The sequence below is a fragment of the Pyrus communis genome, chromosome 1, assembly GCF_041283825.1.
Source record: "Pyrus communis isolate YQ-2024b chromosome 1, ASM4128382v1, whole genome shotgun sequence".
Taxonomy (NCBI): Eukaryota; Viridiplantae; Streptophyta; class Magnoliopsida; order Rosales; family Rosaceae; genus Pyrus; species Pyrus communis.
The window spans coordinates 8,417,771-8,444,097 of NC_142565.1; the positions used below are offsets into that span (position 1 = coordinate 8,417,771).

General features: G+C 37.8%; 2 protein-coding genes, 3 long non-coding RNA genes and 1 pseudogene across 10 annotated transcripts in view; 3 read left to right on the top strand and 3 right to left on the bottom strand.

Moving 5' to 3' along the window:
• Positions 1-26,327, top strand: part of LOC148699084 (uncharacterized) — a 108,189-nt gene that overhangs the window by 59,143 nt on the left and 22,719 nt on the right. For 2 of the 4 annotated variants that reach the window (XR_015963672.1, XR_015963675.1), the window contains one exon: positions 2,382-2,721. This is a non-coding gene — a long non-coding RNA (uncharacterized LOC148699084). Of the gene's footprint in view, positions 1-2,233; positions 2,722-26,327 lie in introns of those variants that run through there. The other 2 variants (XR_015963674.1, XR_015963668.1) reach the window with 2 other exon arrangements.
• On the bottom strand, positions 1,394-1,976 carry LOC148699085 (uncharacterized). Its single transcript, XR_015963677.1, has 2 exons — positions 1,886-1,976; positions 1,394-1,801 (listed from the first exon to the last, which is right to left on the bottom strand). It is a non-coding gene; the product is annotated as an uncharacterized LOC148699085 (long non-coding RNA).
• On the top strand, positions 3,653-4,814 carry LOC148699086 (uncharacterized). The gene is made up of 3 exons (XR_015953651.1): positions 3,653-3,730; positions 3,825-3,894; positions 4,495-4,814. It is a non-coding gene; the product is annotated as an uncharacterized LOC148699086 (long non-coding RNA).
• LOC137719610 (putative LRR receptor-like serine/threonine-protein kinase At3g47570) lies at positions 6,817-15,611 on the bottom strand. Of its 2 annotated transcripts, XM_088695860.1 has the most exons (3): positions 15,199-15,302; positions 12,808-14,045; positions 6,817-7,335 (listed from the first exon to the last, which is right to left on the bottom strand). In XM_088695860.1, the coding sequence occupies exons 1-3, from the start codon at positions 15,300-15,302 to the stop codon at positions 6,935-6,937; spliced, it is 1,743 nt and encodes a 580-aa protein (XP_088551986.1). In that variant the 3' UTR covers positions 6,817-6,934. The 2 variants fall into 2 exon arrangements, with proteins under 2 accessions (XP_088551986.1, XP_068314747.2); XM_068458646.2 differs by having other exon boundaries at positions 12,808-15,611.
• LOC148699087 (uncharacterized) lies at positions 7,940-9,471 on the top strand. Its single transcript, XM_088695898.1, has 2 exons — positions 7,940-8,994; positions 9,315-9,471. Exons 1-2 carry the CDS (start codon positions 8,016-8,018, stop codon positions 9,347-9,349), a joined length of 1,014 nt encoding a protein of 337 aa, XP_088552024.1. The 5' UTR covers positions 7,940-8,015; the 3' UTR covers positions 9,350-9,471.
• On the bottom strand, positions 15,976-25,710 carry LOC137719613 (pentatricopeptide repeat-containing protein At4g01570 pseudogene; annotated as a pseudogene). Its single transcript, XR_015963665.1, has 13 exons — positions 23,112-25,710; positions 21,149-21,889; positions 20,172-20,549; positions 19,768-19,838; positions 19,187-19,274; positions 19,033-19,092; positions 18,876-18,909; positions 18,186-18,268; positions 17,894-17,983; positions 17,350-17,487; positions 17,164-17,210; positions 16,865-16,918; positions 15,976-16,394 (listed from the first exon to the last, which is right to left on the bottom strand). The product of XR_015963665.1 is annotated as a pentatricopeptide repeat-containing protein At4g01570 pseudogene (transcript).

The window sequence follows — 26,327 nt, forward strand, 5'->3', positions numbered from 1 at the left end:
TGTTTGGGATAAAATCTACGATACACAAACTTCTAGTTTTATATCTAGTTCTAGCTTCAACTGTGGAAGAAATCTACGCCACTAGACTTTGCAATTTGCTTGGGTGGGTCAAGTATCAATTGCATTTTTCGAGTGAACCACAAATGGCCTAGCAGTTATGTAAAAGAATCTTGTGCATAGTTTTGTATCTTAGTTCCAACTCACAAAAGTTGGAAACTTTGCTATCGTTTGTAACCATCCAGCGCAACGTGTGATGAAAAATTGATCTGGCTTCTCTCCGCATCTACTCTATCCTAATCTTTACCTATTCTTATATTAAGATCAAGCAAACGTCAGTAAAATAAAATCCGATAGCTCTTGATCACTTTGGTTAAAGAACTCTCGGCTCGCTCTTTGTCTGAGGTCTAACCTACAAGGAAAAGGAACATAAAGTAAGCCTTCTGTATCATGGTTTTCCCCTATCCTTTGAATCTAATCCTGATGCTCTGATATTTCATAGATAAGACCTTGCAGGAGTCTAGAACACACAAGTTTTCCTTTCTAAAAAGAAATCAATAAGAGACAAAATTATTGAAATCTTACCTGAGAATCTGATATGCGTTCCACATTCTGATAACGTATACTGCAAGAAGTACGAGCTTGAATTCACCCTATGCCAAATTCGTTTTTCTTTTGGATTCCAATTGCTACAATATTTCCATGTTCCGCGAGTACGCAAAAACAGAATGAATCAGGATTGAAAAAACCAAACTATCGTATGGAGAACCTAATAGCATCATCATTTAGAGTTCCAATGGCCTCACTATGCCTGGTTTTACCTCTTTTCCTTTCTTAATTTCAGAGTTGGTCACCCCAAATAATTGCTTCTAACAGGAAAAAAATTTATAAACTACTACTATGAAGTAACCATAGGATGTACATAAATGGTTGAGATTAAAAGGTTAGGTAAGATTAGGAGAAAAGCCGAATCTGATGGAAAATAGTATCGAAAGAAGTTTGCAGTTTTTGTGTACGCATTTAAGTTTCCAGTCTGCTACGTAGTTCTGCTATTATACGGAAAGTTCTCACAATTTCAGTTGAAAATATGTTTGTTTTTCTTCAACTTTCATTTTTTTTTTTTTTTTTAAATAAAATGTAGAATCCAAAGAAAGAACGAGGCAAGAAACATCTTTTAAGGATTCATAGCTATAATTCATTTTATTGAGAGACTTCAAGTTATTTAGATGGTTTACGACAAGGCTATAGATAAGAAGCATTGTAGTTTTACTTGGATTGGGTTACAAAACTGAGAAGGAAACGAAGCGAGAATCCAAGGCACGCTCTTCTTAATTGAAATAGTGAAAGCAGGATGCATTAACATAAAAGAAGAAAGCTAACACGCAGTAGTAACATTTCATTCAAATTTTTGCATAAATCACTACCAGAATCAAATAATCTACCTTCTAGCTTAACAAAGCTCAATTATATTTCTGAGCTTTGGAAAAAAAACAAATATTATAGTTACGTTACATTCCAACCGTTTAGTAGGTACTGACCTGGAGTTTCACCTCTAGCAATTTGAATTACCCTGAGAAATGACTGAAGCTGAGCATGACATGATTATAGGTCGAAAAGGCACCTCAACACACAACTACACTTTTGGCCTTCAAATTTTCATTTAACATTTATGAACCGAAAGTCATGGCTTGTTGAACGACAGTTGAATTGAAGTGTACAAATTCTTATCAAGGTCAGTCAACCTTATTGCGCACCATGGATGCCTTCTGGTACCTCATTTTCTCAATCTCCTTGCCCAGAAAATCTAAAGTCGTGTCAGTAACATGTTTCCGGGTGCAGCCTGCATCGAGCATCATTTTCAAAAACTTATATGCATCTTTTAGCCGACCTGCTTTGCTATGAACTTCAATAAGTGTATTATAAGTGACAACATCAGGATTTATTCCACTACTCTTCATCTGCTCAAAGAGCTTGTTTAATTCATCTGCTCAAAGAGATTTATATTGGTGAATTTTGTTTGGAAATTGGATTTATATTTGCAATTCACATTTATATTATAGTTTTCTTCGTAAGTGGTCTTCTCCAATTTTGAAACTACGTAGTTTCATTCTAATTTCTATAGTTTATAATACTTCACCAACTAAAAGTGCTTTCTTTTGATTATTGTCCAATTTGTGTATTATACATGTACCTAAAAGATATAATGCTAAGATATAATGCTAAAAGATTTACTTAGGCGCACATCAAATTTGTGTATTATACATGTACCTAAGATATAATGCTAGATATCTCTTTATATTGTCTCATATTCTATAAAAAGATTTAAAGTACTCTCTCTCTCTCTGCATGAAAACTATGTATCCATTTCATCATGCATTTTTTAGTGAAGCTACTATGTTTTTGTAATTTTTTTGACTGAGGAGGAGGACAGAGGCTAAACTACCTCCAATTTGTTCAAGAGGCTTCACCTCATGCCGCTGTTTGCTTCACAGACCTCTACTGTTAGCTTCCATGCAAAATGTTCTGTGTTTGGTTGCTGCAAGTTTGTAATTTTGCTTGCCACTTGATTATAAAAATGCAAAACAAAATCTGTCCGTGATTACAAATTTGTATTATGAGTTTAGATGTTTTTCTAGTGTAAGGCATATCTTGCACATGCATGTAAATGGTACAAATTGTTTCTGGTTTTGGACAGTAAGCTTTTGAGTTTTACAATACTTGCAAGAGGACTCTAACTCGAGTGAACAAATTTAGTGTTTGAGGATAGAGTTGGTTCTCTTTAATACATAACATAACAAGGGCCTAGAAATTTTCCTTCAAGGAATACGCATATGTTTTTTTTTTCGCATCTTGGCCTGCAGTTTATGTGAAGGGCATTAATGTGTGTTATCTACATTGGTGCATTTGAGGGTGTGATTCCGTTCTTACCGTCTTTTTAGCGCATCTTTCTGTGCAAATTATTCTTGCATGTTGCCACTAATACATTCAATCCCTGCAGCGAAGCGCGTACACATTTTCTAGTAAGAACTATTGTGAGGTAAATCATAAATATAGGGAGGTGATTTACTCTATATTTCTAGCCATTAGATTGAATAAATCAAACGAAAACAATATACATGATTAAACAAACAGTGGGGCAGAGAAATAGAGGTAAATCGTGTAACAACCCGTCCCGGGAATTACGGAAGAAAAAGGGTATTTTTGTATTTTCACTAAGTTTGGGGGATACTTTATTTTTCAAAATTGTTTTTTAGTCTTAATTGGTGAGCCCAAGGGGCCCACCCCCTGTTTTGTTCCCCCCGATTCCCTTTCCCTTTCTTTTATTTCTTCTAAAAGTCTCTCTTCTCTCTTTCTTCCTCTGTGATCTCTCCATCCCCCCTCTCGGTGCTCTTTTCTCCGACAAGAACGCGCGCGCACACACACACCCATGCCCACACCTCATCAACGACGACAGCATCACCATCATCATCACGTTAGCTCTCTCTCCCTCTTCGGCTATGTGGAACACAGAGAAACTCGGACGAGTTCCTCGTCCTTCCGTTTTGGGTAAGCCTCAAAACACTCCAAATGCTTCTCTTTTCATCCCTATAGTTATGTTCTGACCCTGTGGTTGTGTTTTGGATGTCAAACCATGAAGAAACCACCTCATAGACTTTTCCCCAATTTTCCGGCGAGCACCGCCCCTTTCGAGGCAATTTCCGGCCAAACCACGGCGAGTTGGCCGACGTGCAAGGTATCAATCTCTTTGTCTCGCTACAACTTTCCTTTTTTTTTCACCCAATTTCATTGAGTATTGAAGAAGTTATACTCATTTGAATCTTACCCAGTTTCCGGCGGACACCCATGGCTTCCAGGCTGTTTTCCGGCCAACTCCGGCCACGATGACGGGAACCAAGGGTATATTTCGATTCCTTACCTTCGGGGCTTCAATTTGGTATATTGAATGACATGTTTTGGTTGAGTTTTGAGCTCCATCGGAGCTTGGGAATTCTCCGGCCGAAATCCGGCCTTCTCCTTCCTTGGAATCCGGTGAACCACCAAACCCAAGGCCTTTGGGCCTTTCCTGCCAAGCCCAAAACCCTAGGCAGCCCAACCCAACCTTTTTATTTTTTTTATTTTTATTTTATTTTTGTTTTGTTAATTTAAAGGCCTTTGGGCCGTTTCCTTTAAGGTCTTCGGCCCGTTAACCCTAAACCCATTAGACCCAAACCCTTTAGGCCCAAACCTGGATCCAACCCAAGTCCAAACCCTTTAACCCAATCCGGATCCAAGCCCAGACCCGTTTGACCTGTTGACCCGGACCCGGTCAACGGTTAGCGTTGACTTTGACTTTGACCAGTCAATGGTCAACGTTGACTTTGACCATTGCCTTTTTGGGTTTTCGTGCGGGACCCCTCCTAGGCTAATTTCGACGTCCTGAACCCGTTTCCGATGTTCGTTTTCCCAAATTCAGTCGTTTGAGTAGAGTTTGACTAAATGTACCATTTATGTGCTTAGGGGCGTTTATCTGTGGCGTTTCCTTCTTCGCTAGATGGCGTGGCTTTTCAACGGCGAAGTACTGTGAGTGGACCCCTTCTAAAAATGCATGTTTTGATAGTAGAAATGCATACATGAAAAGCATGATTTGATGATTATGTTTTATGAAACGTCTTACGAGATAACATGCTTACTGAGGCTAGTTTGAATTATTACTATTTTTCCTATAACCCATGTTCTTATAGAATATCTAATGGATGACGATATGATATTTAGAACATGTTTAGAACACCTCTTTATAGTATAGATGATGGATGACTTTATACTATGAAGTTGATTTTCAATATATGTATGTTAACTAGTTTGGTACTTACCTAGTGGTCCTTTCCGCTACGGGACGTAGGGATAGATCCAGTCCGTCCCGGGCGACGGTTTGGTGTTGGCATAGGGCCTGGAGTGTGTTTCCTCTGGCTATTTAGCACAGAGATGGGGAGCCGGCATGGGGCCTAAAGTGTATTTTCCTTTGACTGTCTGCTCAGAGACGGGGAACCGGCATGGGGTCTGAAGAGTTATATCGGACATTCACTAGTGTGTATTATATATACAAGTTCTGATTTGAGATATTGCACAACATGCTAGGTTTCGGAAAACCTATGTTTATCATAATATATGTATTTTCATAAAACCTGGGGGTTAGTATGTTGATAACTGTTTTATTATATATATATATATATATATATATATATATATATATATATATCAACTTGGTCCACTCATGTTTGTTTTGCGCCCCTTCAGGACTTAGAATCGAGGCATACAATCCTGACGTCCAAGCACTTTCACATCGGCATCTTCGAGTCCTGGTGGTGTAGGACCCACTCCTTTGTCTCATTCAATTTTATATTTTTTTTCTTTTAGTGTTCTAAATTAGAGGTGTGCTCTGAACACGGTCCTTATTTGCATATTAGTTATTCTTTTATATTTATAAGCCTTATTTATCCCTTGTTTTCATCATTAGCACTCAATAAATGGCTTTCGTCACCCTCGGGTGTCGGCCAACACGTGCCTATCCTGGTATTCGGGGAATATCGGGGTCGGGGCGTGTCAAATCGTAAAGCTAAGATGGATCCTGACATCTATCATAATCCTCATTTTTCTTCGCCTTCTTTCTCATGGCAGAATTCGCATATCAGTGGGGCATGGATTTGTCAGGAAATAGTCTTTATTTAGATAGATTGACGTGCTATATTGTCACGTACGTTGTCAACCTAGACCAGTGATAATGTGCACTATTTCTTTGATATGTGGGTCCATATTCATAGTATAGAAATGTATTCATTTTCTCTGCATTGACTAGACTTATGATACTATCGGTTGAAGGATTATTAGTTTTTATCATGTTGTGCCTTTGTCTATGCGGAACCGAGATTTCATATTACAACGTCACTAGAATACAAACCATAGTTGAACATAATAAAATAAACAAGAAATAAAGACACCGAAAAATTTACGAGTTTCGTCAAAATCCTGCCTATGTCCCCAGAGAGATATTGCTCTTTACTATGAGAATAATAACAAGTACATGATACACTTGAGTTAAATCAACATAAATCAAAACGAAACTCTTGTACACCATCTCACAGTATTTCACAAGAGCTCACCCAACCCCAAGATGCCACTCTTTTATCTCTGATTTTCTCTCCTCCGTGTTCCCCTTCGGATGCTTACCAAATGCACAAATATTGCATCTAGTTAAATGCATACACTAGCAACCCATTAAACTGACACCAACAACTAAGACCAATTGGTCTTTAGTTCACACGCCAAATTCAAGCTCTTTGCTGTACGTAGTCTACAGCGTGCAATCCTTGAACGAAGACTACCACGCCACAACCGAAAACAAACACATGGTCTTCAATTGTTGTCGTCAACACATGACCCATAATTAATCACAACAATTAAGTCTATACAAATGAATTTGTTTTGACATAAAAACTCTCTTTCAGCTTTCACCATCAAGTTCGGGATAAAATCTACGAAACGACCACTATTAGTTTTGTATCTAGTTATAGTTTCAACTGCGGAAGTAATAAACTACAAGGCAAAGGAACTTAAAAAGACCTTGCAGGTGTCAAGACCAAATGGGTTTGCTCTAGAACATACAAGTTTTCCTTTAAAAAAAGAAATCGATAATATACAAATTACGTAATCTTGGCATACGAATCTGATACTCGTTCCACATTCTGATAATATATACCACATGAAGTACAAGCTTGAATTCACCCTACGTCAAATGCATCTATGTATAACTCAACGGTACGAAATAGTAAATGGACTGAAGTCTGTCAGACAAGTTATCAACTATACTGTTTTTATTGATCAAGCAAATCGGAGAACTTCGACTTCCACATAAGGAAACAAGATTATTACGTACATGCCAATACTTAACAGTATGCTTATTCTAATCCAACATTTTATCTGCTCGAAGTTTGTTTCTGATCCGACACATCTCAGCCATAGCATCAATGATGTCCGACCTTTCCCCAGGCATGTCTGCGGAGCATGCAACACCAACTCCTAAGACTGAAATCAAGCTCTCTTCAAATTTCATGCGAATTGTTGTGCTAGCCTCAGTTAGATGCTGATTTGCACTCATCTCCCCTTCCTCTTTTTCTTGAATAAGAATCGGATCCACAATATCTACCACCTGCTCAGGCAGTGCTGCCTTGACAAAGTTGTGAAGATTTGAAGATCCTTGAAACATGTCGCCGGTTGGCCTTTTTCCCGTAAACATTTCCAGCAGGAGGATGCCGTAACTATACACGTCACCTTGTGGCCACACTTCATGCCCTATACCATACTCTACATTTGTACAAATGTGTTAACTGAAGCAGCCAGCCATTGTAGACTTGTTAACTAAATCAGCCATTGTTGACTAAAGAATTAGGAAATCAGACATGTTTTCCATTGTAATTAATAAAGTAGTTGTAAGCTGTAAAGTTAGGTATAGGCAGTAGTTTCACAGCAGTGTTTTTATGACTTCTTGTACTGGTTTCATACCTGATCATCATTGCTTGTATTCCTATATAAATCCTCCGATTGGGAGATGAATAGATCAAGAAATTAACTCTATTTTGGCATGGTATCAGAGCCATTCTGATCCAAAAGGAGTTTCTATTCTAATTAACCTACTGGCACTACTGCCATCTACCCCATAAGACCTGCAGAATAGCAGGCCTTCTACTTTCATACGAATCCAATCTCTCTTTGGCCATATCTGCCAACATCACTACCCATATTGAGCTTGTTAACCATATACATTCCGCTGCATCTCTACCCATCTTCTGTCCATTTGCAATATCTCCACGAACCCATACCATAAAAACCCAAAATTTTAAATACTACCCCATACCCTATAAACCATACCCGTTGGAATCACCCAACAAACCCGTGCCATTTGCCTCTTCCTCCTTGCATTTTGTTCCTGCATCCCTCTCAGTGAGACTCTATTGTTTCAATAAAGAGAATTTGTTGCAGTAGTAATGGGTGACTCCAAGACCACTGTTTCAGCTGCTGTTACACAAAATGATATGTCTCTGCATATCACCCCAGACAAGTTGGATGGGTCCAACTATTCCTCGTGGTCCCAAAGTGTCCGCATCTACATCACTGGCAGAGGCAAATGGTCTTATGTCAGTGGAAAAAATAAGGCACCAGCAGAAGCCGATGCATTGTATGCTATATGGGAGGAAGAGAATGCCATGGTTCAATCTTGGCTTCTCAACTCCATGACTAGAGATTTGCGGGCCATTTTTCTCCGACTCTCTACTGCAAAAGATGTTTGGGATGCTGTTACCCAAACTTACTCAATTGAAAAAGATGCATCAAAATTATATGAACTTCGCCGTCAAGCACTGGCGACTCGCCAGAATGGTGAGCCTTTATCTGCATATTATGGTAAACTCCAGCAAACATGGCAAGAAATAGATTTCTTACGTCCTGGAAAATTGAAATGTGCTGATGATGTTGCTGCTCGAGAGACAGAAATTTCAGAAGAAAGATTGTATGACTTTCTGGCTGGCCTTGATCCTCATTTAGATCATGTTCGCAGTCAAGTTTTGACTCAAACACCTTTGCCATCTGTTCGTGCTGCTTATGCTCTTGTGAATGCTGAAGCAAGTAGGCAAACCATTATGTTGGTTGGCCCACAAGTGGAAGGATCAGCCATGGTAGCTGCTCCGTCTCGATTTCCCCGTGGAGTCTCGAATTCTCGATCAGGGGGATCTAAAGTTACTGATACAAGGAAGTGTACTTATTGTGACAAGGATAAGCATACTAGAGACACTTGTTTTAAGTTGCATGGATATCCTGATTGGTGGGTTCAAAAGAAGGAAAATCAAAAGAAAAGCATTGTTGGATCACAAGCACACCTGTCTACACCAACGCCTTCCGTGCCTCGAGTAGATCAATCTGCTCACTCAGTTTCTCCTACTACTGCTTCCACTTCCTTAGTCGACGCAGGTAACTTTGGTTTTGCCTTGAACACCACATTTGGTGCTCCAAATAAACCTTGGATCATTGATTCGGGGGCTTCTGACCATATGACCAATAACTCTTCATGGTTTGCTTCTCACACTACTCCACCTTTAAATACCGTTAAAGTTGTTAATGGTATTTCCACTCCAGTGCTTGGAGCAGGCTCCATCTCATTAACACCATGCCTATCTCTCTCATCTGTTTTACATGTTCCTAATCTTTCTCACAATTTGCTTTCCATTGGTAAACTTACAAATCAACTAAACTGTCTTGCCATCTTTTCTCCTACTCATTGTTGGTTTCAGGATATTCGAACGAAAGCGTTGATTGGTCATGGTAGAGAGAGGGGAGGTCTATACTACTTGGACTTACCACCAGATTGTGAGAAGACAAGTTACAGTTGTCAAGTGGAAGCTAAACAAGTTGAAGCTTCTAAAACAATTTGGTTATGGCACAAAAGATTGGGACATCCTTCCTTTCAGTACCTGCAATATCTATTCCCTTCTTTATTTTCTAAAGTCAAGGTTTCTAATTTCCATTGTGAAACTTGCATCTTTTCTAAAAATCATCGTGTCTCATTTCCTTTAAGCTCCAATAAAAGTGATGTTCCTTTCTCTCTTATTCATTCTGATGTTTGGGGACCATTTCATATTCCTACTCATACTGGTGCTAAATACTTTGTCTCTTTCATTGATGACTGCACTCGAGTTTCTTGGGTATACTTACTAAAAAGTAAGAGTGAGGTTATGTCTGTTTTTCCAATATTTCATCAAATGATTCAAACCCAATTTAATGCTAAAATTCAAGTTGTTCGATCTGACAATGGGAAAGAGTATTTGAATTATGGACTTGGAACATTTTTTCAACAAGAAGGTATCATTCATCAAACATCTTGTCCACATACTCCTCAACAGAACGGTATAGCAGAACGTAAAAATCGTCACCTCTTGGATGTGGCTCGATCTTTATGTTTTGCTATGCATGTTCCTAAACGTTTTTGGGGTGATGCCATTCACACAGCTGTTTTTCTTATCAATCGCATGCCATCACGTGTTCTCCAATTTCAAACACCTATCCAAACCCTTTCCCAGTATCATTCTCTCCTTCACTCCTTCATATTCCTCCAAAAGTGTTTGGTTGTGTCTGCTATGTTCATGTCCACATGCAAAATCGTGATAAGTTGGATCCTCGAGCCATCAAATGTATGTTTATTGGCTATTCTGCTACTCAGAAAGGGTATCGATGTTACTATCCTCCCAATGGGAAAATTTTTGTCTCTATGGATGTTACCTTTCAGGAACAAGAGGCTTATTTTTCAGAGGGAGATTCGGTCACTTCTCTTCAGGGGGAGATGGGGAGTAAGGAGGAAGAGCAGTGGCCACTTGACATTGGTGGTATGCATTCTTCGGATGAACACTTGTCTGATGCCGGTGATGGTCCAAACTTGCCTAATGATGAGGCAAAGAGTGGAAAAATATTGAAGGTATATGAGAGGACAAGAAAAAGGGGAGATAAAGGAAAAGAAAAAGAAAAATGTGCTGATGAGATAGACCACCCACATATAGATCCCCTCATTGACCAACTCTCTGACCAATCAGCTGCTACTCATACGAATTATCCTGAGGTAACCACCTATTCTCCTTCTCTTCAGCCTACTATATTTGATGAGTCCAATCATGAGATTTCATTAAGTGCTGATCCAAATGAACCACATCATGAGTCTGTTTCTCGTTATCCTATTCGAGAAAATCGAGGGATACCCCCTGTTCGTTATGGTTATTCTTCTACAAAGGGTATTCAATATCCCATATCTAATTTTGTTTCATCTCATCGCTTGTCAGACTCTTATATAGCTTTTGCAAACCAATTGTCATCAGTCTCAATTCCTAATAAGTTACAGGATGCTCTTAAAAATCCAAAATGGAAAAAAGCTATGATTGAAGAGATGGAAGCTCTTCGAAAAAACTCCACTTGGGAACTGGTTAAACTTCCTGAAGGCAAGAAACCTGTTGGGTGTAGATGGGTGTTCACAATAAAGCATAAAGCTGATGGTTCAGTGGAGATGTACAAGGCCAGATTGGTAGCCAAAGGTTATACTCAAACCTATGGCATTGATTATCAAGAGACATTTGCGCCGGTAGCAAAGATCAACACTATTAGGGTTCTTATGTCATTGGCAGCAAATCTGGGGTGGCCTCTACGACAGTTTGATGTGAAAAATGCATTTCTACATGGAGACTTGGATGAAGAGGTATACATGGATCTTCCTCCTGGATTCACTACCACTTGTGATATTGGCAAAGTATGCAGGTTGAGAAAGTCCTTGTATGGATTGAAGCAATCACCAAGGGCATGGTTTGGCAGGTCCGCTCAATCCATGAGAAATTATGGGTTCAAGCAAACTCAGGCTGACCATACCTTATTTCTTAAGCATGATAAAGGTAAACTTACAGCCTTAATTGTTTATGTGGATGTTATGGTGGTTACAGGTAATGACGTCGAGGGAATTCAAAAACTTCAAATGTATCTAGCCAAGGAATTTGAAATGAAGGACTTGGGTACTTTGAAATATTTCTTGGGTATTGAAGTTGCAAGATCAAAGCATGGCATTTTTCTTTCTCAAAAGAAATATGTTATAGACTTATTAACTGAGACTGGGATGTTAGCTTATAAACCTGCAGACACACCAATTGAGCAAAACCATAGATTAGGAGACTATCCTGATCAAGTTTCGGCTAACAAGGAAAGATACCAAAGATTAGTTGGGAGGTTGATTTATTTGTCTCATACACGACCTGACATAGCCTATGCTGTAAGTGTGGTGAGTCAATTTATGCATAGGCCAAGTGAAGCCCACATGGATGTTGTACAACGCATTCTCAGGTATTTGAAGTCTGCTCCTGGAAAAGGCTTGATGTTTTCCAATCATGGACATCAAGAAGTTGAAGGATACACTGATGCAGATTGGGCTGGGTCAGTAACTGATCGCAGATCGACTTCTGGATACTTTACATTTGTTGGAGGAAATCTAGTTACTTGGCGCAGTAAGAAGCAACATGTAGTGGCTAGATCCAGTGCTGAAGCTGAATTTAGAGGTATGGCACATGGCGTGCAAGAATTTTATGGCTCAAGATTTTGTTGAGAGAATTGGGTTTCAATTCTACAAAGCCATCAAATCTTTATTGTGATAACAAAGCCGCCATTAGCATTGCTCATAATCCAGTTCAACATGATCGTACTAAACATGTTGAAGTGGATAGGCACTTTATTAAGGAAAGGTTGGTTGATGGTACCATTAACTTGCCTTATGTGAAGAGTGATGATCAGCTAGCAGATATTTTAACAAAGGCAGTGTCAAGTAGGATTTTCCTTCTTTCACTCAGCAAGTTGGGCATTCGAGATATTTATGCACCAACTTGAGGGGGAGTGTTAACTGAAGCAGCCAGCCATTGTAGACTTGTAGCAGCCAGCCATTGTAGACTTGTTAACTAAATCAGCCATTGTTGACTAAAGAATTAGGAAATCAGACATGTTTTCCATTGTAATTAATAAAGTAGTTGTAAGCTGTAAAGTTAGGTATAGGCAGTAGTTTCACAGCAGTGTTTTTATGACTTCTTGTACTGGTTTCATACCTGATCATCATTGCTTGTATTCCTATATAAATCCTCCGATTGGGAGATGAATAGATCAAGAAATTAACTCTATTTTGGCAAAATGTTTTTATTTTAATACGTTAAAAAAAATCTAAATTATAGATGAATACTGAAAAAAAGTGAAAACAAAGTGAGTATGTTTTACCAGGAGGAGTATAACCGATTGTTCCTTTAACTCCGATGGAGCTTGACTGATTACCAAAACCATCTTCAAGAGTTCTTGGAAGGAATCTCGCCAACCCAGAGTCACCCACATGTCCAATCATATCATTGTCGAGAAGAATATTGCTGGGTTTGAGGTCACAATGAACTATTGGCACTTGACACAGATGATGGAGATAATCCAATGCCATTGCAACATCTATCGCAATGTTCAACCTCTGCGAAAGAGTTAAGCTCCTTGGCCTCTGATCCGTATCAATACTTGTCTGAGCTGGATGCAACCATTCTTCTAAGCTCCCATTCACCATGAACTCGTAAATTAAGGCCTTGAAATCAGAACCACGATAGTCAAATCCGGAGCATGCAGAAAGTACCTTCACAAGGTTACGGTGTCTAATATTTTTCAGAGCCTCACACTCAGCCATGAAACTTTTGGAAGCTCCATGTCGATCGTGGTTGAGTACCTTGATAGCAATTGTTGTTTCACCTTGATCAAGTAAACCTTTATAAACTGACCCAAAACTTCCCATACCAATCAAATTGGCAGAAGAGAATCCATCAGTAGCTTTAAGAAGACTTTGGTAAGCCACCTTAGGAATTTTTTCAGAATCACTCGAAGGATCCTCCTTTTTTTTACTCCGGAAGCAACAAAAGTACAAAACAGCAAATGAAAAAAAGGCTCCAGAAAGCCCAGAAAGGAGAGAGATTACCAGTTTCAAGGTTAGGCTCAACCCCCTTTTGCTGGAATGTCGAAATTCGCATTTTGGCAATTGAAACTCTGGTATACCCCCACAGAGCTTTGTATTCCCTTGGATTGATGTGGCAGTTGCATTCCGAAAAACTCCTTCAATAGGTACTGCTCCCTCTAAATTGTTATAAGACAGATTCAAGGATTGCAGAAATGTAAAGTTCTCCAAGAATTTTGGAATTGTCCCTGACAAGTTGTTGCGAGCGAGAGATAAGGTTTCAATACCTCTTAGTGAGCTCAAATTTGATGGAATTGTCCCTTGGAAGAAATTTTCTTGCAAGTCAAGATACTGTATGGTTTTACAACTTCCAAGACTTGGAGGAATTTCACCGGACAACAGGTTTCCAGAAACATCAAAATGCTCTAGATTTATCAATTGTCCGACTTCCATGGGAAGAAAGCCAGTCAAATGATTTCGAGATAAATCCAAATGAACATATGAAGAAGACAGACAAATTAATTCTGGGGATATGATACCAGTGAAATTGTTACCACCAAGAGTTAAGTTCACCAAATTGGGACACTGAGACAAAGTTGAAGGGATGGTGCCCTGTAGGTTGTTATCCTCGAGATGCAGATGAGTTAGTCGACTTAAATTTCCAAAAGATGATGGAACATTCCCAGTGAGAGAGTTGGCTTCCATATATACTTCATATAATTTGGGAAGCCTTCCTATTTCAGGGGGGATGAGACCTGAAAACTGGTTGCCAGACAGCCATATGCTTTCCAGGTTATGCAGATTTTCCATCGCATTCGGGATATTACCAAATATACTGTTATAGCCTGCGTAGAAGGATACAAGTGAAGAAGACAGGTTGGCTAAGCATCCAGGCAACGTACCCCCAAAGTTGTTTGAATTAATTTCCAAGTATTGTAAACCGGTGGCATTAGTCAGATCGCAAAGAAAGCTCAAATCTTCACCAGTTCCCCCACTTCCAAGATGGTTCGAAGCAATAGTAAACCGCCCAAGATTGTGTAAGTTTTTCAAAGAGGGGACTTCTCCGTGCAGTTGGTTTTTGTGTATTGCTAGTTCAAACAGATTTGAGGCATTAGATATTGAAATAGGTATAATTCCACTAAACTGGTTATAACTGATGGCAAATGTTTGGAGACTTGGACAGGAATTGCCCAAGTTTGAAGGAAAAGTGCCTTGGAGGTTGTAATTAAGTCCCACAGCAAAGGTTTCAAGAGAAGAGAGATTGAAAACTGAGGAAGGGATCGTACCAGACAAGTCATTTCCATCCAATGCAAGAAAATTAAAATTGGTCAGTCGACCAAAGATATCTGGAATTATGCCACCTAAATTATTACTAGATGCACTAAATATGTTAAGAGATGATAAGTTGGCAAAAGAGTAAGGGATACTTCCTGTATGGTGGTTGTATGCAATATTGAATTTAATTAGCTTTAACAAGGTGCCAAGCTCCTTAGGGATACTACCTTCCAACAAATTACCGCCAATATTTATGTAGTTGAGTTCAGAGCAACCTGATAAATTAGCGGGAATTTCCCCACTCAGTGAATTATTTCGCAATCCCAAACGTTGCAACCTGTGTAGACGGCCAATTTCTGAAGGGATTTCATGGCTAAAGCTGTTGTTTGAGAGACTTAACACTCTGAGGAAACTCAAATTTCCAACATGTGGCGATATGGAGCCTCCAAGCTTCAAGGACCCCAGCATCAATGTTGTGACCCTCTTGTGGCGGTGACCGCAGGTAACGCCGTGCCATTGGCAAAAGTGGATGGTTTCGTTCCATGAAGTCATGACTCCAAAGGGGTCTGTGGTTATACAAGCCTTGAATTGGAGCAAGGCCAGTTTATCCGTCTCGTTTGATCCGGCGAGGACCAAACTAAGAAATGAGTTCAGAACAAATGCATGCATGCAGAAATTTGAGAAGAAGAGAAGTGGTGAAATGAACTTGTAAATCCCCATGGTATCAGTTTACCGTGAAACTTTAGTTTGGGGAAGCTGCGTTTGTCTAGCAGCTTGAGCAGAACCCAATTTATAAGAATTCTTGTGAGGTAAATATAGGGAGGTGATTCACCCTTTATATAGAGCAAAGATGGATCTCAACATCTTTCATAATCCTAACAGTTTTCTTCACCCTTTCTCACGGCAGAATTTTGTATATCAGTGGGGCGTAGATTTGTAGGGAAATCATCTTTATTTAGATGGTCTGACACGTTATATTGTCAAGTACGTTGTCAAACTAGACATGTGATAGTGTGCACTTTTTATTTGATATGTGGTCCAAATTGATAGTCTTCCAACGAAATAGTACTTGTTTGTTCATACTATACAAACTAGCCTCCCTGCACCCACTCACGCGCATGCAGAAGTCTCTTTTATACTTACAGCGTTCTACACGCGACTTATCCAATTTAAATGTACATCTACATAGATTTGAAAAGTGAATTAAATATCAAAAGAATGAATGTAACCTTATCATATTTTTGATGGAAGCAAAATATCTTTGTACACAACATGGTTAGTGCAAAACTCAATTTCACAAGAAACTGTTTTCTCATCGGTTCAAATGGGAGTCCAGCGCTTTCTGTGGTCTTTAAATAGATTCTCGATAAAAACACTCTAGTTCCAGAAAATTGGCCAAATAAGATTTCAGCATCAATTAGACTATTATAAGCTCCATGGTAAGCTAGTCTTGTACCTGTTATTTTGTATTGGGATAAGGGTTATACTAAACAATGTTTTCACCAAAATTTAATGATAAACAGACCAGAATAGAAGTTTAACATGAGAGTCTACCTCTAAAATGATAATCCTACCATTCCCCTGCAAACTTGATGTCTTTTAAGTCCACCTGCCAGATGAAAAAAAAAAAAACACAAAACTGGTAACACAATTTGAACAAAAAGAGAGTACTCAAACATGGAAAAATTCAATTTCATGTGAAAAAACTATTTTTTATTTCAAGGCTTGACAATGGAATATTGGAATTTGCATTTCATTCAAATAAGTAATGATAAAGCAGAAAGGTAACATAATCTATGTCAATTTAATGATCCATCCAAAAAGACATTTGAACGAAGAATATTTTTAAGGATCCAAACAGCCATTAAACAAAACAATTAAAAGTAAAAACAGCAAAGCATTCGTTGAAGAGAGATATATATATATATTATATAACGTATTTGGTTCTTTATACCTAAAAGAAACACATTGGCTTCGTTGTATGCACTGAGTATGCATAAGTGTCGGAAATTTACAATCTATACAGACTCAAAAGACATTTAAAGAAAAAGTAATAAGAAAAATAAGTAGTGGTTTTACCTATACTCCATGTGTGGACTCCAATTTCCAATCACAACTCAAAATTCAAGAGGCCTATAAATCAAACACATAGGAAAAGATTAGTAAAAAGAAAAAGAAAAACAACTAAAGTCAAAATAACATCTAACAAATCATTTAGAACCATGACAAAAAACAATTTTTGCATAAAGTAATTTAACGGAATACCATCAGGTCATGCATATATACAACGTACCCAATTAGATAAGTAGCACATCAAAACTCTGCATAAAACTTTGCATAAAATTAAAGGAATAGAAAAACAAAAATTTGACACATACCATTTTTTTGGTCTTAACCAACCTCATTCGAGAATCTTCATTAAACCCTAAACATCAATAGAAATCGAGGATCAGAAAGAATTAGACAAAATCACATATTTCAAATCAAAGATCAAAGCCGCCCAAATACCAAACTATCCATTAAAATGACTGAAAACTTAAAAATTAGATGTGTTAAGAAAAAACCTTATCGTAGGTCGAGCACCAGCTTCGAGGAATAAGAATCGAGACTCTAATCTCCTTTCATTCATCGAGATCTTCTTCACCATTGATACTCGACATTGGCTCTACTCAATTGTAGACGTCAGCAAAGGACTGAAGTAGCTGGACATTCACTCCATCCAAAGATAAAATAAAACATCAACATCACACTACGAAATTTGAAGTTGAATTAAATCTCTAGATTGATCGACAATTGTAGCTAAATTTTTTACAAAAACCCAATTTTGAATACAAAATTCTAAAATTCGAAACAATCCACAAAAAGGTGTACTATAACATTGATCAATCTAAATAGAACTACGTTAGCAAAGCAGACAATTGTATTCCCTCTAGGAATATTCTTCTTTTGTTACTTTACAAAGCTAATTTGTTTCAAAAGATTGAAAGCAAGTGGTTTTCATTTTTGAAATCCCACAACTTGAGTAGATTAAAGAGATCTAATGGTTAAAAACTATGTAAATCACCTAGATATCAATAAATAAAAAGTATATGGAAACTGAGAACTTACTTGAGCAGATAATGTTTTTAAGAGCAGTAAAAGTTTTGTTGGATTGAATTGGTTGTGAAGAGGCATTTCCTTGCTGGACAAAGCTATTTCCTTGCATGTTAAAATTATTAGGCTAACTTAGATTTACAATATTTGAGAATTGCATTTATACATAAATAATTACACATAGATAAAAATAAAAAGAATAAAGGAAGATAGAAAACGGGGAACTGCATGTATAGTATGCTTTTAGTGTCAAATATGACAGTAATGTTGTTAGAAGGCGAGCCAATTTCTTATCACTTTGTAATACCTGGTGAGCAGGAACTTGCAGGTGAGCTTGAGGTTGTAGTTTTGAAATCAAGAAGGCTAAGAATGATAGCGACACCTGAATAACTGCAAGGAAACTGAAATCCCATTACTTTCGTCGCAAGGGTTTTTAGGGTGAACCTTATAGAAATGATGTTTTGAATTTCATTTTGTGAACCCAACTAAAGGAAAATTGTAATAAAGTATGCTCTTGAAAATTCTTTCTATTTCAAAATAACATCTATATGGATAAACAAAAAACCAAAATGAAATAATAATTAGGCAAGAACCAAAAGAATGAAAACAAAAATGTGCAACCATAAGAAAAATAACAAAGGTGGATAACATAAGAGTGTTCTTTCTTTAGCTATTTTGTGGAGAAGCATTAAAAATTACAAAAAGAACAAAGCAGCACAATAAAATATAACATATAAAGTATTTAACACTATTAAACATGAAATACCACAATGTAGAGAACTAATAAGGCTTAGAAAAATTGATCCATATGCTTTGTATATATTTTGGTCATCATAAATCCACTGTAAAACAAAATTGTACGCTAAGCTAATTATAATTGTTGTAGTACACAGAGTTTGGTGTAGAGCAGTTTGATATATGACTAAAATTCACATAAAATTCGATATCCATGTAAAGAGTTCACGTTTGCAGAAGCAGAACCTCAAAAATAACTAACCTCATCGACAACCCTCCATTTGAAAGATCAAAGGCTGCATCATTCTGTTCAGACATGCCCAAAACACAATTTCAAAAACTCTGCCATCTCAAAAGTCACATTATCTATCAAATTCAACAACTGGGTAATCCACACAGATTGAAGAAACCCTACTCACATCGAGATGGAGATCTTTCGGAAGCAACAGAGAGTAGTCCTGTGGAAGATCAAAGCTGTTCTGTACAGGAAATAAAATAAAATTGAAAAAAAAATCAAAACTGCATCATTCAGCTTCACACATGCCAAAACAGAATTTCAAAAGCCCTACTCACATTGAGAACATTCTAAAATGCATATATTTTGCTACTCATACATTAGTTTCTAGGTGATTCGCGCACCACCATATCTTTGATTGCGTGCCTGAAAATAAAAACAAAAACCCAATTCATAAAATCGGAAAATTAAAGAGTTCATAGCACTTGGGAATAGCAAAGCTGTTCAAAACCCACAAACCTAATAGTTATTCTACATATACACAAAATCTGTTTAGTAGTAAAAGCATTAAGAAACTAATGTAATTTTCAGATTCTAACTCATTCAATTGATCGACATATTGATGGAACTAATGTAATTTTCAGTTTCTAACTAATTCATTTGATCAATATCATCCGAGTCAGAAAAGATAGAACACAAAAATGATTAGGATAAATAGAAAAATGATTAGGATACATAAATAGACAAAGGACTATCACAGCAAAACCATTTAGTTGGTGAAAAGTGACCAAGGAATTAGGACATAAAATGCCTAATAAAAAATATTCATAAGAGAAAAACAAAGAAACCGACTACCGTAAACAATTAAAATTGAGAAGAAAAGAGTAATACAACATATAACAAATGGGAAAGGACTTACCTTTACTTCGTCAATTATGGCCAAACAAAAACCCTAAACTGTTCCTTGTCTCTCAACTGTGGACTGGAAGTCTGAATGCATAAAAATCAAAACCCAAATTGAAATTCTAACCAACCCAATAATTTTTTACTGAAAATACAATTATTTTGGGAAAGCAATTGACTGAATGGGCTAGAATGTAACTAAAGTACCGTAAGTATTTAAAAATGACAATTAGCCAAATTTATATGCACACAAATGAGGGGGAAAGAAGAAAGAGAAAAACTTTAAGATACAGGGGCAATGGGGTTTGCAGATCATGAGCATTAATCAATGGAAAATGGCGTTGTTACATGAAATCAATTGTTGGAATTAAGAATATCTGGACATTGAATGTAATGAAATTGCAATTAACAGGAACACACCTGCATAGCCTTCGCTTGCATCTTGACATGCAGCTGCAAAAATCCGAACACCAATGTTTCCTTTTCCTGAAAGCCAAAAAGACTGAAATCAGACAGCATCTGAGCACACAACCCCCCAAAAATTACAAAATAAAAGCAATTGGGGAAATGCTAATAGATTCACTTTCCAACCCTTGTATCTATTTCCCCACAAAACCAAAAACAAAAGGTTAGTTTTCTCCTCTCCGAAGCAAAAGGAAAGAAAGAAAGGAAGAGCAAAATAAAAGAAAAGGGGCAGTCTAAACCTGGTCGCCAAGCATGATAAGTACACCTACTGCAAAAACCATTTGTCAGATCATAAATTTGATAATGCTCAATTGTTGCATTCTACCACACTTCCTGAAATGACCACAGAATGCGACAACTCAGCATTATCAAAATTAACAAATCAATAGGCAATAAGCATACAATCTATGTGCCAAGTATATAAGAACAACAACAATTCAGCCAAAGAAGCAGACATCATATAGCATTTGAAATCTTTAAAGAGCTTGGAACTACTTCTAACGTTATTTATTTTTATTTTTTTTTGGGGTTCAATTCTAACATCTTTAATTTAGAGCTTTGCTTCATGCACACCTAAACGAACCAATTAGCAAATAAATTAATTGCATATTTCATCATCACCCAGATACACATTATCAAGAAATATAAAAAATTGCAGGTTCTCTTTCCTCAAATTAAGCGTTAAACGAAAATTACATAAAAACCAAAAGTTAAACAAAAGGAGCATCTGCAATTTATTCCACCCCTAAATACCAATTACATGAACTTCATATCCTACAATGTGATCCACCTCTCTAAAATTTCCTTAACCCTAAATTTTTACCAGAAATTTTGAAACACACAAATCTGAATTTCTCAATTAAAGATTAAAAACAAAAAACAAAAAACAAAGCAAAAATCTAAAAACACATATCAAAAAACAACGGCAGTACCTCTGAAACTCTAGGATTATAGTTCACCTTGATAGCAATCGTCGAAGAGAAATCAGGGTCCAAATTTCTGTCACCCATTTGCAAATCCAAATTTACATTCTTCAACAGCCAGAACACAATAAACCAAAACTGAAATAGAAAAACTCACTAAAAAAAAAAAATCTTCTATAAATATAATAAAAAAAATAAAGCAAAAGTAAAAATCTCAAATCTGGGAGACTCATCTGCAAGACAGAGCACGAAAGGTAAAAGAAAGAAGATGTTGTGAAAAACATTTGAGTGACAGAGCACGAAGTGGAAAGCAAGAGAGGAAAAAATTTGAGAAACAGAAAAGTGATAACAAAATAGATAGCCCAGTGATCGAAACCAATTTTACGAATTTCGACAAAACGCTCAAACGTCATGGTGGCAGCGGCAGCACTGCCTGAAGTATCGCTACTGGTCAAAGCAGCTGCAGAAGAAGAAGATGAGGAGGAAAAAGATGGATGTTCATAATCGAAGAATTCAAAGGGATTTACCCTTTGAATTCTTCGGCTTTCAGATGGAGTTTGCTTGTGTGTGGGCCTGCTACTTCGTTTGCAGGCATGATGTTTCCATAGAATTTCTGTCGGGTTTACCTAGAGAGCAATGCGAGAGAGAAAGCTCTCCAAATTTTGTGAACTCGAGGCATGAGTTTGATTTTTGACAAAAATGGAGGCCATCGTAAAGAACTCTCGGCTCGCTCCTTGTATGAGTTCTAACCTACAAGGAAAAAGAACAAAAGTAAGCCTTCTGTATCATGGTTTTCCCCTATCCTTTGAATCTAATCCTGATGCTCTGATATTTCATAGATAAGACCTTGCAGGAGTCAAGACCAAATGGATTTGCTCTAGAACATACAAGTTTTCCTTTCTAAAAGGAAATCAATAAGAGACAAAATTATCGAAATCTTACATGAGAATCTGATGTGTCCCAGATTCTGATAACATATAATGCAAGAAGTACAAGCTTGAATTCACCCTATGCCAAATTCGTTTTGCTTTTGGATTCCAATTACTACAATTTTTCCATCTTCCGAGTGTAAGCAAAAACAGAATGAATCCAGATTGAAGAAACCTAACTATCATATGGAGAACTTTAATAGCATCATCGTTTAGAGTTCCAATGGCTGCACTATGCCAGGTTTTACCTCTTCTCCTTTCTTAATTTCAGAGTTTGTCACCCCAAATAATTGCTTTTTAGAGGAAAATAATTTATAAACTACTATGAAGTAACCATAGGATGTACATAAATGGTTGATATTAAAAGGTTAGGTAAGATTAGGAGAAAAGCCGAATCTGCTGAAAATAGTATCCAAAGAAGTTTGCAGTTTTTGTGTACAAATTTAAGTTTCCAGTCTGCAACATAGTTCTGCTATTATACGGAAAGTTCTTACAATTTCAGTTGAAAATATGTTTGCTTTTTCTTCATGTTTCATTTAAAATTTTTTTTTTTTAATAAAAGGTAGAATCGAAAGCGAGAATGAGGCAAGAAACATCTTTGAAGGATTCTTAGCTATAATTCATTTTATTGAGAGACTTCCAGTTATTTAGATAGTTTATGACAAGGCTATAGATAAGAAGCATTGTAGTTTTAATTGGGTTGGGTTAGAAAACTGAGAAGGAAATGAAGTGAGAATCCAAGGAACGCTCTTCTTAATGGAAATAGTGAAAGCAGGATGCATTAACATAAAAGAAGAAAACTAATACACAGTAGTAACATGATCATTCAAATTCTTGCATAAATCACTACCAGAATCAAATAAACTACCTTCTTGCTTAACAAAGCTCAATTATATTTCAGAGTTTTGGAAGAAAAACAAATATTCTAGTTACATTACATTCTAACCGTTTAGTAGGTACTGACCTGAAGTTTCACCTCTAGCAATTTTAACATTTAACATGACCAAAGCTGAGCATGACATGATTATAGGTCGAAAATGCACCTCAACACACGACTACACTTTTGGCCTTCAAATTTTCATTAACATTTATGAGCCGAAAGTCACAGCAGGTTGAACTACAGTTGAATTGAAGTGTACAAATTCTTTTCAAGGTCAGTCATCCTTATTGCGCACCATGGATGCCTTCTGGTACCTCATTTTCTCATTCTCCTTGCCAAGAAAATCTAAAGTTGTGTCAGTAACATGGTTCGGGGTGCAGCCTGCATCGAGTATCATTTTCAAAAACTTATATGCATCTTTTAGCCGACCTGCTTTGCTATGAACTCCAATAAGTGTATTAACAGTGACAACATCAGGATTTATTCTACTACTCTTCATCTGCTCAAAGAGCTTGTTTACTTCAGCAATCCTGCTAGCCTTCCCTAGTGCATTAATCAAGGTGTTGTACATAACCACGTCAAGATAACCACCCTGCTTAATTAGCTTATCCAGGACAGAACTCCCTAGATCCGCTCTACCCAACTTCCCCAAGCCTTGAATTATCACATTGTATGTAGCCATGTCTGTGGGGCAGACCTTTTCTCCCATTTCATTGAGTACACCCCATGCCTCATTGAAGTAGCCCTTCTTGACGAACGAACTCATAATAGAATTATAAGTATAACTCATGGGGTTTGCACCAAGATCACTGAAAATCTCAAACAATTTGCATGCTATTCTCAGCTTTCCCTTGGCCAAGAATAAGGAGAAAAAGGTATTAACCATGTCAATTTCAAAAGTGCTTTCCCTATTCGCTTGAACTCTTTGCCCCCTGGACAATGAAAACAGCTGCGAGGAGTGGTTGGTAGACTTAAGTTGATTAGCCAATTGATCCATGTGTGGAGATGATGACCACTGATCAGTATCGGGGGACAAAATTCTTATCATCTTCTTTAACCCTGGCAGCCTCTGAATCTAGGTCTGCATCCATTGTTGATTCAGCAGACTTTATTAAACTCATAATCTCGCTCAAGTCGCCTTTAATTGGGAACAATGGTGTAATATCCTTTCTATTTCTCTGCAGATTTTTCGGTGAAGCCTCCATATCAACCTTCCATTTAAGAACACTCGGCACTAGGTTACCATCTCTAATGTGCTTCATGAGCTTGTCCGTCCAATCCCACCGACCTTCTTTATACAGCCCAATCACAAGTGACAATACAGTAATTAAATTAACAGTAAAGCCTCTCCTTTCCATTTCTTCCACCAATCCTAGTGCTTCCTCAAGCAGACTGTCCTTACAAAGTTGCAAAACCACAATGCTATTTGTTACACCATCAACAAACTGACCCTTCTTCTTTAAATCACAAAATAGTGTGTACGCAGCCTCTGCCCTTCCATTCCTGAACAAACCATCCATGAGAATATTATACGGCCACCTCAAGGCTCTCACCCCATTCTGAACCATTTTCTCAAATAACTGGCAGCCATCAACCTTCCTAGCCTTGAATAACCCATCTAGTAGAGAATTATAAACAATGGTATCCGGGATATATCCATTAAGCTGCATTTCACTAAAAATCTTTGTGGCATCGTCTATTCGATAACTCTTACAACACCCCTGAATAAGAGAATTCTATAGGTAATTGCGTCCGGCTCATGGCCGGAGCTCTTCAATTCCTCCCACACAGTAATTGCATCATTCACCTTCCCCACAAAGCAGAGCCCATGAACGAGGCTATTATATGTAGACAAATCCGGCCCGACATAATCCAAGTTAGAGTCTTCATCCCTCTGAACAGACTCAGACTAGTACCCAAATCACCCCAACACCCAAATGCATGAATGCAAATATTATACCCCCAAGTACCCATCTCAAACCCCTCGCTCTCTCTAAGCTTATTAAAAACTTGCTTAAACTCAACCCTCACTTCAGATTTTCTAAGAGCAACCAGCAACTCATTGCAGGCAATCGAATTCGGCACCTGGGTCGAATCCCCCCCTCCAGAAGCTTAAACAAAATGGCCATGGCCAAACCCACCCGGTTTTTCCTAACCAGAGCAACAAGAACCGAGTTATACATATCGGTGTTCAACCCAGCACCAACATCTTCCATAATATCCAAAATTTCAAGCGCGTAATCGAACTTACCGGACCGGATAAACGCGTCGAGCAGGGCTTTGAAGGTCTGGGAATCGACCACGACGCCGTCCTCCTTCATGGAGTGAAGCAATTGAGGGACCTCGTGGAGGAATCCCGAGCGGGAGGCGGTGCGGAGGATGTGGGAGTAGGTGCGCGCCGAGTGTTTGATGTTATGCGTGAGAGAGCACCATTTGAAAAAGTCGAGTTTTTTGGAGGGGTGGAGGGACTGGGCACGGAGGATTTGGAAGAGGATGGGCTCGGAGAGCGGAAGGGTGTGGGGGTCCGGGAGGTTGCGGGTGCCGGAGGTTGAGAGGGTCTTGGTGATGGTGGCCAGTATGTCTCCCAGCTGGGAGGCGCCGTCGTGGTGGTGGTCTTTGACCAGGAAAGGCCTTCCATGGCGCATTGCATTTCCAAAAACACAAAGATTCTGAGATTTTGAGTTCACAACTGAGAAGCAGATGCAGAAACTATATTCACTGGGAGGAGGATTCTCTCCCTCCAAATTTTTCTTCCCTACCATCCCTCGTTTATTTGAATGATTACGTTTAACACATCAACATTTTATATTAATTCTTTTATAAATACAATAATACAAAATACAATATGTAAGAGAAAAGAGAGAAAGGGGATAAGCATAAGAAAGGAGAAAATTCTCCTCGTATTAACTGTTTGACAGGTTTTACTTGGAGTTGGGCTTAGACTTGGTTGAATACTCCTTTTCTTGTTGTTAGTCAGGCTAATTGTTGTTTGGGCCTCTCCTCCAATTTCATCCAATATAATCCGAGTGCTAACAAATTCACTTCAAAATCTTATTTCCTCGCCCGCCTTTAATAAAAAATTAAGTACTAATTTTATCCTCGTATAAAATGACATATAAAGACCAATGGAAAGAAAGAAAAAAAAAAAAAAAGAATGATTTATCAATTTTACTCATTGTCTTATCTCTGCATCCTCTCTCGCCTCAAATTTGTATTGTTATGAATTATTTCTGATTTTATTTTGGTAATCAATTTTTAATTATTAGTCACAGTGGCTCTTAAATCAATGTCACTGTTTTGTAATAAAAGTTGCAAATTTTCACATTTAACCAACAAAACCTTTGAGGTAGGTTTTAATTTTTGGTTTGGTACAGTGCAT